The 13,983-nt window shown below is 31.2% G+C and overlaps 2 protein-coding genes across 2 annotated transcripts; one reads left to right on the plus strand and one right to left on the minus strand.

The window, feature by feature from the left end:
- Nucleotides 1-3,426: 3,426 nt before the first annotated feature.
- Nucleotides 3,427-6,647, plus strand: LOC106449815 (cytochrome P450 708A2). The gene is made up of 8 exons (XM_013891509.3): nucleotides 3,427-3,719; nucleotides 3,827-4,151; nucleotides 4,233-4,385; nucleotides 4,642-4,890; nucleotides 5,714-5,806; nucleotides 5,894-5,972; nucleotides 6,067-6,173; nucleotides 6,263-6,647. Exons 1-8 carry the CDS (start codon nucleotides 3,502-3,504, stop codon nucleotides 6,485-6,487), a joined length of 1,449 nt encoding a protein of 482 aa, XP_013746963.2. The 5' UTR covers nucleotides 3,427-3,501; the 3' UTR covers nucleotides 6,488-6,647.
- Nucleotides 6,648-8,677: 2,030 nt separating this feature from the next.
- Nucleotides 8,678-11,689, minus strand: LOC106446460 (casein kinase II subunit alpha-4, chloroplastic). Its single transcript, XM_013888195.3, has 10 exons — nucleotides 11,300-11,689; nucleotides 10,949-11,078; nucleotides 10,674-10,868; nucleotides 9,966-10,123; nucleotides 9,709-9,799; nucleotides 9,511-9,576; nucleotides 9,329-9,411; nucleotides 9,189-9,252; nucleotides 9,024-9,092; nucleotides 8,678-8,932 (listed from the first exon to the last, which is right to left on the minus strand). The coding sequence occupies exons 1-10, from the start codon at nucleotides 11,611-11,613 to the stop codon at nucleotides 8,897-8,899; spliced, it is 1,206 nt and encodes a 401-aa protein (XP_013743649.1). The 5' UTR covers nucleotides 11,614-11,689; the 3' UTR covers nucleotides 8,678-8,896.
- Nucleotides 11,690-13,983: the final 2,294 nt, after the last annotated feature.

Raw genomic sequence — 13,983 nt, forward strand, 5'->3', positions numbered from 1 at the left:
ACTTTCATATGCTGTTATGTACTATGCATCCAAAATGAATCTAAACAAAGATATACACAAAAGCTTCTGAGTATTGTGTTTACCTTTCTCAAACCAGGTGTATCAGTGTCAGAAGGAAAAACAATAGTGACATGAATGTCATAAGCAATAACTTTTGTTGGAGTGATTGTGCTAATCCTTGAAGCCCAAACTTGCTCGCAGAATACGCAGCATAGCCATAGACACCCACCCAGAACATAAAAGAACATCATTTATCAAAGACCCACATGATTACACTTCCACAAAGCTCACTCATTGATTCTAAGTTAGTAAATACAAGAGACGAACGTGACTAGCTTGAGATGAGACGAGAGCAATGGAACCAGGTCCACGACCTTGCGTTGCTTGCATGGCGGGCAAAGCAGCCTTAACCACGTTAAAAACTCCTTTGCTGTAAACACATTGATTCACAATCAACACATCGACCGGATCCGGATTTCAATAAAATATATAATCTCTCTCTCTCTCTTACAATAGATGAAGTTTTGAATATTTACACACATATTAAATTTTTTACATTTTCTAAATAAAATCACTGAAAATATCATTTAAATTAATTTATTTAATGATAAAAAAATAGTTTAAATACAATTTTTAATAAAGTTAAATTTACATTTTTTGATAAAGTTAAATTACCTAAATATGTGAAAACATCATATATTATGAAACAACAACGATCACATAAAGCATCATTTATATTGAAACGAGGGGGTAGAATATAATTTGTTGGGGTTTGGATGATTTTATACTGAAAACAATGAAAAATACCATTTTTGTGGCAATTATTTGAAACATTTTAAAAGTATATATTTTCTTCAAAAAAAAAACTTTACTTCACATTTTTAAAAGAAAATCAAAATGTTTGAAATGAAAAATAAAAATATATTAGAAAACGTTTTCTAAATATATAGTGTTTATACAACCAAAATATAGTTATTAAAATGAAAAAAAATGGAAATATCATTTTATGAAATTAAACCAAAATATAATCAAATAACATATTGTTTTTAATGGTTTTAAAATGTTGTAACTAATAAAGCCAAAGACTAAACAATTTCGCTTGTTTATAGAGTAATAACTGATGATAAGATAACTGATAAAAAGTAAAGTGACACTCGCCGCTTCACAATATAATTTCATCCGTTTTCCACAATACAAATTCATGTGTTTTCCTGACAATCATTCGCACCTGTCTTTGACTTTTCTAGCACAGTAAATGGAGTACTGATTATTGATTAATATGAAAGGTGTTTATCATTTATTGTGAAAGTCACATGTCATACTTGTGGGATTCATAAGATCACTTTCATTCCTAAATATAGGCCTGGGCGTTCGGGTACCCGTTGGCATTCGGATCGGGTTTTTCGGATTTTCGGGTTTACACTCCTAGGTCCCATACTAAAATTTTATTAGTACGGGTCGGGTTCGGATAATAACACTTCGGGTTCGGTTCAAAATTGTATTGCGTCCTAAAACCCATAAAGTAATCATATATCGTACGGATTCGGGTTATATCGGTTCGGTTCGGATATAACCGATGTAAAAAACAAAAAAATTAAAGCAAAACATAAAGAAAAACATCTAAATTAAATAAAAATTAATATATCACACATAAAATTGATAAAATAATAATAAATGTTAAATCAAGCATGAAAACAAACATTATTTGTAAACAGTATGTATTTCTTTATAGAGAGTAGACTTTTTATTTCAATTAGCAAATTATAAAATACTTATTTATAACTAATTATGTACTTAAATTATTTATTAAAAATTTAATATTTATTATTATATATCATATAACCACAAATATTGAATTTAATAATTGAAATACTTATATACATTTTAAAATATTTATATTAACTATTAATTTCGGATTTTTCGGGTTATCCGTTCGGGTTCGGTTAATAACATTTCGGGTTCGGATATTTTTTGTACCACCCTACAAGACCCGTTCGGGTATTTTTACATTTCGGGTCGGATAACGGATCGGGTTTTTCGGTTCGGGTTCGGTTCGGATTTCGGGTTCCGGATTTTATGCCCAGGCCTACCTAAATATCTGGTTCTAGTCGAATCTCAAAAGTTTTTTTTTTTGACAACTAATCTCAAAAGTTTTTACCCGTGCAAATTCGTTCATTTAACTCTTAAAAGGTTTTCGAACAAAAATATATTTTATAATAAATTGATTATACAGCATAAGCTATATTTTCTACCAATCAAAAAGACTGAAATTTCCATTGATAATACATGTGTTTCAAATTTTCGAAAAGCATTCTTAGTGAATAGCATTTTTTAATGAGTATCTCAAATTCAAGATATTATTGTTTTAATATAACAGTAATACATAATTAGCTTTTATTTTTTTCTAAAAATATGAAATTAAATACATGTTAAACAAATGGCTCAAAAGTCTTTAGAAAGTGTCTCATTAGTCCAGAAACACTTCAGAAAATAATAATAATAATTCTCTTTCACAGTTTTTTTGGTTGAAATATCCTTCTCAAAACCTTACCATCTCTAAATCTTCAATGGTTCTCTCAAAATGATGAGTTTTGAGTTTTTTTTTCTAAAAGTTCTAATTTTATTTTCTCAAATTAGAATATTTCAAATATTTTTGTTAATAATTATTATTAAATTATATTAGTATTTTTTATTTTAAAACTTACAAATTTTAGCTCACAATAATTTTATTTTAACTAAATCTTTATTATATACATATGTTTAGTTTTTAATAGAATACACAGTGATTTATTGGAATTATAATTGTGTTAATGAAAATATTAACAATTTTTTAAGTATAAAACATATATATTTAACATTTTTAGATATGAAAATACATAAAAATTGAAAGATCAACTTGCAAAAAGAATTCTAACATCCAAATGATGTTGTGAATAGTATTTTCTCAAATTTGATATGCAACTATTCATATCCTCATTTTTATCAAGAAATAAGTACCATGCAAAAAAAGATTTTCTTCATTTTCTCTTTCGATGTGACATACCATTAGAAATGGTCTAATATTAGTTGTCTAAAGAGTTGGCCTATGAAAAACTCTTGTTACTCTTTCTCCTGTATTTTAATTACTCCCTCTGCTTTCCTTTTTATATGACATAGTAGAGATCTGCACACAAATAAAAGCATCCAATACAATAACTTTTCTATCCTCATCATCAATTCATTATCATGTCTTGTAAAGCACATAGCCACAGAGTAAAGTAAGTATATATAGGGTAAAATACATAGTCATTTGTCACTATATTTTGCATTGTTTTTGGAAAACGTCAAGTATATTGAAAAATAAAATAATTCTAAAAAGACATTTATAACAAAGCGGAGGGAGTACTACCTACCTACAATTTCCACAGTACATGTACAAACTATAAAAGCAGAAACTGTTATTTATTTAATCAAAGTGAAAGTTGTTGTCAAGGTCAAGCATTGAGACTTGAGAGGCAGCGCATGATGAGTTTCATGTGGAACATTGAGGTATTAGTCATAGCTTTAGTTGTTGTAAGGATCAGCCATTGGTTGTACCAATGGTCGAACCCAAACGTCAGGTGCAGTGGCAAGTTACCGCCAGGTTCAATGGGTTTCCCGCTCATCGGAGAGACAGTTGATTTCTTTAAGCCTTGTGGATTTCTCGAGATCCCATCCTTTTTTCAGAATAGGATGCAAAGGTCAGACTCAAGTCTCTGTATATATATATATACGTAGATTCTTTTTTAGCTGAGAGGAAACGTTGTTTATATCTAAGTTTGTTGTGTTTGTATGAATGTTTTTCTAGGTACGGGTCGTTGTTTCGGACCAATATTATGGGTTCTAAAACTGTGATATGTACGGACTCAGATGTTATCTTCGAGATTTTTCGACAAGAGAACCAGTCTTTCGAACATAGCTATCCTGATGTTTTTGTCAAGGTTCTTGGAAAAGATAATTTGTTTTTCAAGACAGGGGACATCCACAAGCATTTAAAGAAAACCACTATGCATCTTATTGGTTCTGAAGGTTTGAAGATAAATATGATAAGAAGCATGAACCAGGCGACCCGCCAGCATCTTAACTGGAAGGCTAGCGAAGGCACATTCGACCTTAGGGATGCAGTTTCAAGTGTAAGTTCTTACACATCTTACATTTCTTTCTCTTAAACAATATTAAGTTTTCAAAACTAATTAAACTCTTCAATTTTGTAGTTGATATCATCGTACATGACAACGAAGCTGATAAGTAACCTCAAAACAGAGTCTCGAGCAAAACTTATAGATCATTTCAAGGCCTTCAATTTAGATTGGATCCGGTCACCCTTTGCTCCCTCCACCTGGAAAATTATTTACGATGTCCTTAAGGTGACGCCATTTCTCCAAATTTTCTATGTTAGTAAGTGGCAAGTTAACTCGCCCGCGGGTATGATATTTTCTAAAAATGTAAATGCCCTACGTTTAAATAAATTTTTTGTGCACTTATTCTCTATATAAATTTTTCATAATATCCTACGTACTACTTAACTTATCGCATGAAATCGTGATGCCTAAAGTGACCGGTTATTTTGTCCATGATCTGGACCGGGCCTGCATCAACTTATCGTTCAATTGTTTTATCTAGGCAAGAAAAGGAGCGATGCAGGTAATAAAGGAAGCTCTCAAGAAGAGGAAAGAGTCAAGAGAACAACACGGAGACTTCCTAGACACGTTACTAGAGGAGATGGAGAAAGAAGGCAGCATTTATGACGAAGCTTCTGTAATAAACCTTCTCTTAACTATTGGAGTCATCTCAAAAGATACTACATCTGTCGCTACTGCCTTGATGGTCAACTTGCTATTCAAAAACCCAAAAGTGCTTACAGAGCTGAAGGTAATATCTGTTAATTTGAGAAGATAAGGCCATGCGTGAATGTTTGTGGTTGCTAGAATGGTTTTTGGTCTTATATATTGGTTGTGAGCTTTTTGCTTTTTGGATTAATTTTGGGTAATTTTTAACAATACTGGTTAAAAAAATGTTTTACTACAAAAAGATAAATGTTATTTACTTCTTAAATCTCTAATAACTAAAATAATATATTTAATAAATAAAAATAGTATAAAACTTAGATAAATATATTAATTATATATAATTATTTAAATATATGTATGTATATATACATATAACCGATCACAAAGATCGGATATTCTTTCCTAAGAATAGTAGAATTTGTGACTTGATTCATTTTTACTGATATTTCATGTTACTATTTGTTTTGCTTCTTAAAGTTACAAATATTCAGATTTTTTTTATTCGAATCGAAACGGAAAACAAACTGAATCAAAATTTATGGATATTTTATCTAGCCTATCTAATATGTGTTCTTTCATATTTGGTTTAGTTTATTTTCATAATTTAAATTTTGATTGTTAATTAATTTATACTAAATAATTAATATTACCTAAGAATACATTAATTAATGAGATACTCACCAATGGGTATGCTCTTATGGTTTAGGTGTAACCCATACAATAAATTTATGGTTACTCTTCATTAAACTTCACTTTTCTGGATGCATACACCCCCGTCTATAAACAACATTAAAATATATAGTTTCTCTATTTTCTTAAGTAAACCCAAAAACCAATCTAAAAACTAAAATTATTTGAGGCGTAACTCTGCTTGAATTAATACGCTCATCTATATAATGTGTCAGAGAGAGCATGAGGCGATTTTACAAAAGAGAGAAGATAAGGAAGCTGGAGTTAGCTGGGAAGATTACAAATACAACATGACTTTCACTAACATGGTAAAACATTCTATAGCTACCTTGAAAATTTAGGATATATACGCATGATGTCTCACAATCTATACATGTAATGTAATGTCCGTGTAGGTTATCAATGAGTCACTTCGACTGTCAAACTTGGGTTCCATATTATTTAGAAAGGCCCTGAAAGATGTTGAAATTAAAGGTGAGTTAATCGTACTCATATAACATCATATAAATTCTATGATCTCCAATATTATTAATTAGACGTTATATGGAGAAAATATTCTTGCCAACAGGATATATAATTCCAGCGGGTTGGATCGTGGCCGTTGCACCATCTGTGGTTCACTATAACTCTCAAATCTATGAAAAACCGTTGGACTTCAATCCCTGGAGATGGGAGGTATTTTATATATTTATTTTAACATTTTCAATACACACCATTAGCTAGCAAAAGAAGTATCATATAGTAATTAGGCTTTGTCTTGGCAGGGGAAAGACTTGAGGTCAGTGACTAAAACTTTGATGGTGTTTGGAGGTGGAACGAGACAGTGTGTAGGAGCAGATTTTGCGAAGCTTCAAATGACAGTCTTCCTTCACCATCTTGTGACCACTTACGATTTCTCGGTGGTCCAAGCATGTGAGATGACTAGGACACCATTTCCTTGCATCACCAAGGACCTGCTTATAAACATCTCCCCAAAGTCCCCCAAGTGAACCTTTCCGTTCCAAGTCTTATTAATTAACTCACTAGTTCTAATAAATTGAGCATTTCATCCATAATAAAGACTAGTTTCTGCAATCTTAAGAATCCTTCAGAGATTCTGATCAATATAACTATATAACTTATCGTTTATAATTTTAAGATATTCTACCATATTTTTGTGTGAATTGCCGCTTTAAATTAAAGAACTTTCAAAACAAATAATCCATATTTTAAAAACCCAATAACAATGAAAATGCTTTGGGATTGGAGAGCGCTTGCTCATGTTTGCATGGTCAAAAACACTCGAACAAAACAGGTTTATTTTTTTCCCTTTGTCCGCTACAACTAGGGTTGGGCATATTATTCGTTAAATTTCATCCGATCTATTATTTTTTTAGATTTGATCCAAAAATCTGGATATCCATACAGCTTCTGATCAAAGAAAGTATAGCAAAATGTGATATCCGTAAAAAATAAAGCAAATCACACATATTATTTTTTTAAAGCTGGATATCTGATCCGATCCGTATATTTATGGATATGTAATGTAATTTTATAAAAGCCATTATATATATACACATATTTTATGAAATAACTTGGTTAATTTTGTATTTTAAGTTGTTTTTTAATATCTTTGTTTTGGGTTACTTAATATCTAGTTTAATGTTTATATTGAGTCAAATGTTAACATATGATTTTTCTTATTAGGTTGTTAATATTATTATTTTTTTGTTTTTGCTTTACAACTTATGTTAAAGATATTTTTTTTTGGTATGATATTATTATTTTATTTTAAATTGGTACCATGAAGGTTTGTTTATTTAATTTTAATGTTATATTTAATTTACTTTTATTTTAAATATTTATGATATACCTGACGGTGAATCGAGTAATCCGCGAATATTTTTTAAAAATTGGATATCCGTCAAAACGAATCACAAATATAAATATTTGTTTGGAGAAATTATTATAAATTGTAAAGCCATCAGCAAGTTAGACAATGATTTAGCACCATGGCTAGGTTTTCTCGGTTATCTTCCTAAAGGCTAAAACTATCATAGATATGAGGTATTGGACAAATATAATTTAACATCTGGTTAAGATGTTGAGCATGACAAGTTCAAAATTTGTCATGCACATGTTTAAATTATAAATGGGTGAATGTAGAGACATATTTAGTTATTTTAATGGATGTGTTTTGATGGATATGTTTTCGTGGATACATTTGTTATATTTCTGTTAGTATTTTTTTGGATAGATTCTTTTGATATGTTTCATGGATACATTTGTATATATGTTATGTCTAATACATAACTCACTTATTCAAACTCATTTGCTCATAGCACTATTTTCCATCGACAATTTTGTCGTCCATATTTTCGCCCATCAAAAATTTATCCAAAAAACATTGATCCACAATTATCAAAATACACGGTAAACATATTTAAATTTGATATTTTTTAACAAAATGTATTAAAATATATACATATGGATATCTAAATATAAAGAAAGAAAAGTTATGTTTTGTTTTATACATTTATAAGTTTATTTATATACTAGAATATAAAATAGTGACAGGTATAGTATGTTACGAAAAAATAATTTTTTTTTGTAATACTAACGAAAAATTAACTATAATATAAAGTTATAAATTTTGTTGGAAATAAAATAGTCAAACAATAACGGTTTTGGTTGAAACTAACTAAAAATTATAGTAAAATAGGAGTATTTTTATTACTAGAATAAAGAAGTCCCAAATTTAGAATGTGTCTTTTGCAATGTTTTAAAAATCGTTAGGTAGTGGTAAAGCATTTTTTTAAGAGATTATTGTTTAGGTAGATGCGTAACTGATTTTCTGAACGCTTACACCAATTTTTTAAAACAAATCGGGTTGAAAAATTGTTTCACTTATATCCCGATTTACCGACTAAGGGATATTTATCGACTAAGCGAACGGCTAGGCACCGTATAAACCGATTTTTAGAATATTAGCCTTTTTAATTAGAGGAATAAACAGAAATTTTTTATTTTTTATTCCATAACTAGAAATTGCCATTTTATAAAGATACACTGGAACAAAATCCGCTTCTACTATAGAATTTTATTTTAGGGATAGAAATAGTAAAATACATTAGAAATTGTCTCGAAGGTAAAGTTCTCTATTATTATTTGCTTTCTTAAGGTGGGTGGGGGGTATCGGATGCGTCAAAAGAAAAATGTTGGGGTTTTAAATCATGCAAGATTCAAAGGAAACACTGAGAAAGATCAAAACAGCAACACGCACAATTAAGAAAAAGAAATATGGCAAACCGACTTTTAAAACAAATAGAATCCGTAAAGAAATGAAATTTGATATAAAAAAAAGGAATGAACAAGCAAATGTTTCAGGATCATTGGCCACGCGTGGTGTTGCGACTGCTTTATGCATTTCTAATCGGGTTGAAATACGGATGTGCCTGCAAAAAAAATCCACATATTCTCAACTCAATTATTATATAACGAAACTAGTTAAATATAATATTAAAACGTGAAAAAAATGTTTCTTACCATTGCTTCTTTAGCAGTTGGTCTTTCTTGGTGATCATATTTCAGTAATTTGTCCACAAAATCAACAGCCTTCTCAAAGAAAAATAAACCAAAGCAACTGAATCATGCTCAACCTTTTACCGCAAAAGCTTCTTAAATATATAGAGAAAAGAAAAGTATGTATACCTCAGGAACTGCCAAGTGCTGGTTTTCGGAATTGATGAACTTTGACCATGGCTTTCGGCTATGTCTGCATAGAATCAACAAGGCAATCATTCAAAACTCTGAAATGGGAAGAAAATAAAACTTTCTAAAACGAGGGATACCTCCCCACTAGGGATGCAAGATTAGGGTCCAACTCTATGCGGTATCTATTTAGGTAGGTATTGAGTTCGTCTGTGCCAAGTACCTTCCATAGTTAAAAAAACACATGTCATTGTACCATTACAAGATTTATAAGTACTTGTTAACTATAACTTAGAGGAACATGATGATTCGAAGATCTTACCTTTGCTATTTTGACCAATTGATCATAGTTGTCATGACCATAAAAGAAGGGTTCCTTGCGGAATATCTGCATAAAAAATTACGCATCAGACACCACAAATGCTTGTATAAACAAAGCATGGTGAAATAAGCGAAGCGCACGAAAGTTCTTAACAATACACCACAAACCAAACTAAACTAAACATCTTAAAACGCTTACCATTCCAGCAAACATGCAGCCAAGACTCCACAAGTCTAAGGAATAGTCATAGTCCATTAAATCCACCAGCAGCTCTGGCCCTTTAAAGTATCTGTCCATCACATGTATATCAAGCGAATGCTTCATATCAACTTAGATGAAGTATGAAAAATGTATCACGCAGAATCTCGATGTACAAAGAGATACATTGTTTAATAATTACAACAACGAGAATCTTGCAGAGGACAGAGAGACTAATAAATAACAAAAGGGAATACCTTGAAGCAACACGAACATTGTATTCTTTCCCAGGATGGTAGAACTCTGCCAAACCCCAGTCGATTAAGCGTAGCTTCCGTTGCTCGTGATCAATCATAACATTATGAGGCTTCACATCCCTGTGCATGATTCCACGCGAATGGCAGAAATCCAACGCCTGCATACACATTACCAAAAGAAACGGATAAAAACAATTAGAATTAGATTAAAAAAAAAAACAATTTAACAGCTTTTCTTTACAGAAGAGTACTGTTCACAAGTCAAATAAGGTTGGACACTGTACATCAATCCCAGTCTATCAGATACAAGAAATAACGGTCTAAGTAAGTAAAGATGAAGACGTATTACAAGTACGCATCCCACACACTTTCACAATGAAGCATGGATACATAAGCTACATTCATATTAACAAGCATCTGTTTGAATATTTTCTACATAAAGAACTGAGTTCTAAAGACCAATAGGTAAACTAAGTGGGCAGCACAACATAATAAAGAGGAAAAGACAATCAATTATAAGGTTGAAAAGGGCAAAGGCTGTGCGAGTACAACGCATTCCTTACAAAAGTAAGACGACCTCAATAACATAATAAATAGAACATTACTTGTCATTTTCACAAGCAAGAGAAAGCTTTTGCTCCAGTTTGACACAGCAAGCAAAATAGACATGAAATGTCTCTAGGAAACGCAGTGAAAGATATAACGTACCTTCAGAAGTTCATAGATGTAATAACGAACATCATAGTCTGAGAGAGTTGGATAGAGGACTTTAAAATCCTTATTGTTCACATGCTCAAATATCAAGCTCGGCGTCTTGGACTGCTGATCTCTAACGATGTCGAGCAACTTGACAATATTCGGCCCGCCGCAGAGGTTCTGCAGAATCTTAATCTCTCTCTTAATCTGCACCAAGAAGGAGCAACAACTTATGTCAGAGATGAACTCACACTTTCTCCTGAGCATTAAGTTAGATTTCAACAAACCTTCTTCTTCTTGACAGGCTTCAAGATCTTGATAACGCATTTCTCGTTATCAGTGGCATGGATGCCTTCAAAGACCTCACTGTATTTCCCCCTTCCCACCTTCCTAACAACCTCGTAATCATCCTGTGAACTGCATCATAATCAATGAAGCTAACTTAAACAACAACACAATGATAGTAACCACAACACACAAAACTCCAATTCAAAGAAACCTAAATCTACATTCCATAATTGACTCAGCCGTAACCAATCTATATTCCTATATTCCACCTTGATTCTAGCAAAAATCGATCGCATACCAATGATGAAAGATCTAGCAAGCGATGTAATTAGATAAGAGAGGATACGTACCCCCATTGAACAGCGAGGGACTCGTAGTCCCAATAATCCTTGGGTTTTATGACGTTGACATCGGCGTAAACCCTAGCCTTCGACGGCGCACCGGCACGCCGGATGGATTTACCGATCTTCTGCGCCAGCGTTTCCGATTTATTCACGCGGGGTTGTTGGCGGTAGAGAGAGGCGAATCCACGGAGAAAGGAGAGGAGGCTCTTCTTCTTCGCCGGAGAAGGAGAAGAGATGGAGAGGAAGGAGAAGCGGAGGTCGTTGGCGGCGGAAGCGTTGCGAAGAGAGGAGATTGTGAATCCGATAGGCCTAAAGGCCATTTAACATTTTAATTTAATTAAAATTCTTAAGGAAATGAAAGACAGGGTAACGACTTGCTTCTCTCTTTTTTTTTTTCCTTCTTTTTTTTTTTTTCTTTTTTTTTTCCTTCTTTTTTTTGGCTTTTGCTGTTATATTATATGAGACGGTAAAATGTTTTAATATTATCTGTACTCCTTTTTCTTTTCTTCCAAATATTGTCTTTACTCTATGTCAGATTTAGGAAAATTACCGTAAAAATTGTTAACAATTATTAGTATTCAAGAAACAGTTAGGTTTAATATTTTTCAAAGGTGCGTCGGATTTAGTTCAATTTGATTCAATCTTTTAACTCATAAATATATCACTTTAAAAAACATACGTATTTTGGGTTGTTCAGGGAAATTAATTAGCATCAATGAGTGTTAAATGGTCTAGGGTACTATTATTCAGTAAATACTTATGTATAATATGTTTTGAGGGTTAAAATGTAGCAAGGGTTATATATGAATTCTTCCTAAAATTTTGGAAGATATAGGTCAATGTGTAATTAACATATACTCAAGATCGGCCCTCCAAAAATGGTCAGTTTGAATACAATTTAGTTTCAGTTCAGTTTTTTATTGACAAAAGTAAAAATCACATTAAAATTTTTGGTTTGGATATTCAGTTTTAGTTTTACTGGTTTTAACTGAAATTTATATTTTATTTGATCTAAGATCTTATGAATTATAATTCACTTGTTAGAATTTTTGGGTTATTATGATCTTAATGAATTTGATTTCTTATTGTAAAAAAATTGGTTATCAATTGTATTTTTTACTAATACTTGACCGCTGGAATTATGTAGCTTCTAAGAGAGAAATCTAGGTTAAGTGTGATAATCAATTGCTTCAATAAAGTGAAGTGAACAAGTCTATGTTTTTATTGATCAAAATCAAAACTAAGATTTAAAAAATAAAAGAATGTTTAAGAAATCAAAGCACCAAATCAACTATTTTGACATAGAATATCATTTTCAATTAAAAGATTATTAAAACAACAAGCGAAAGTAATTATAAGATGATGAATAAATAAAAATATTAGAAAAATGATAGTAGATGAGAAAATACATAATAAAGACCACAAAAGAATAGACAAATGTTTGCACATAGTTCAGTACTTGTACACTGTATAGAGATGTCATTAACTTACGACATCAATAAATTATCTCAAAGTTGCAAAACACCATTCAAGATATAGAATTATGTGGGTGACAATAAAATTTTCATGCATTATGCAGTTGAACTGAAAAATGGTTTTAAATAAGAGAAACATGGGTTGAAAGAATTATGGAGCATGGAAATGGTCACTGTGAATTTATGTGAATTTATCTTAATTCGGTATGGTTTTCATTCTCTTTTGATCTTGATATTTATATTAAATGTTGTTTTAACTTATTTTGTCTGAATACTATGAAGATATTTGGGATTGAACGTTAAATTTGGAGAAGGTCATGGAGTTGGATCTTTTGAGGTGTTATGTTCTCATCTTCACATATTCATGCAATCAATGATATAATATTTAGTATACATTATTCTTATTACAAAATATATTTTTCAAAAAAGGTAATGTATAATTATTGAACTATGACGCTGGTTTCTAGTTGTTTTTATTTTCCAAACCGTTTCAGATCAATCTATTTATAGTTCTTATGATAGGATGGTCGAAACATTCAATGAGTTGTTCTTAAGCTTCCCACATTCCTCATCCGATCTCAACGACAAGAAGCATAAATTGTTGTATTTAATGTTCTTCTTTTGCTTAATGAGTTTAGATAACATTAAATTACAACAATCTCACCTCAAGGTGCAGCTGTTGAAGTTGGAAGAGCTACTAGGGTTAGGGGAGCTACATGGGTTGGAGGATCTATTTGTGTTGGTGACACTTCTTTGGTTTTTCTTCATTTGTATAGTATGTATTGGAAGAATAAACATAAGAGGCGTTAGTTTTTGCAATGTTAGTTTTGGAATGTTTTAAACATTGATCAAATGTTCTTTTTCGCTTGTTTAGATTCTTAAGATTTGTCTGGTTAATGTTACTTTCCATTTTTTAATTCTTAAGCTATTTGTATGTTTGACTAGGAATATTTAAATTTTTGTCATTTTTTAAAAAAATATCAAGTTTGCTTGTTTAAATGATTTTTACATTTCAATTTCAAATTCAAGAGGTCACTGAATTCATGAATATTTATTTGACCTAGAGGATTTACTCTCTTTATTCTCTTTTTTGGCAATTAGGAATAATATGTTTTAGTAATAAACATCTCAACTAAAGATTGAACATAACAGACCCTTTAATTTTCTTTATAACGAATAAACTCCATAACTTATAATCTTTATTCGTCTAAATTG

The sequence above is a fragment of the Brassica napus genome, chromosome A4 (assembly GCF_020379485.1).
Source record: "Brassica napus cultivar Da-Ae chromosome A4, Da-Ae, whole genome shotgun sequence".
NCBI lineage: Eukaryota > Viridiplantae > Streptophyta > Magnoliopsida > Brassicales > Brassicaceae > Brassica > Brassica napus.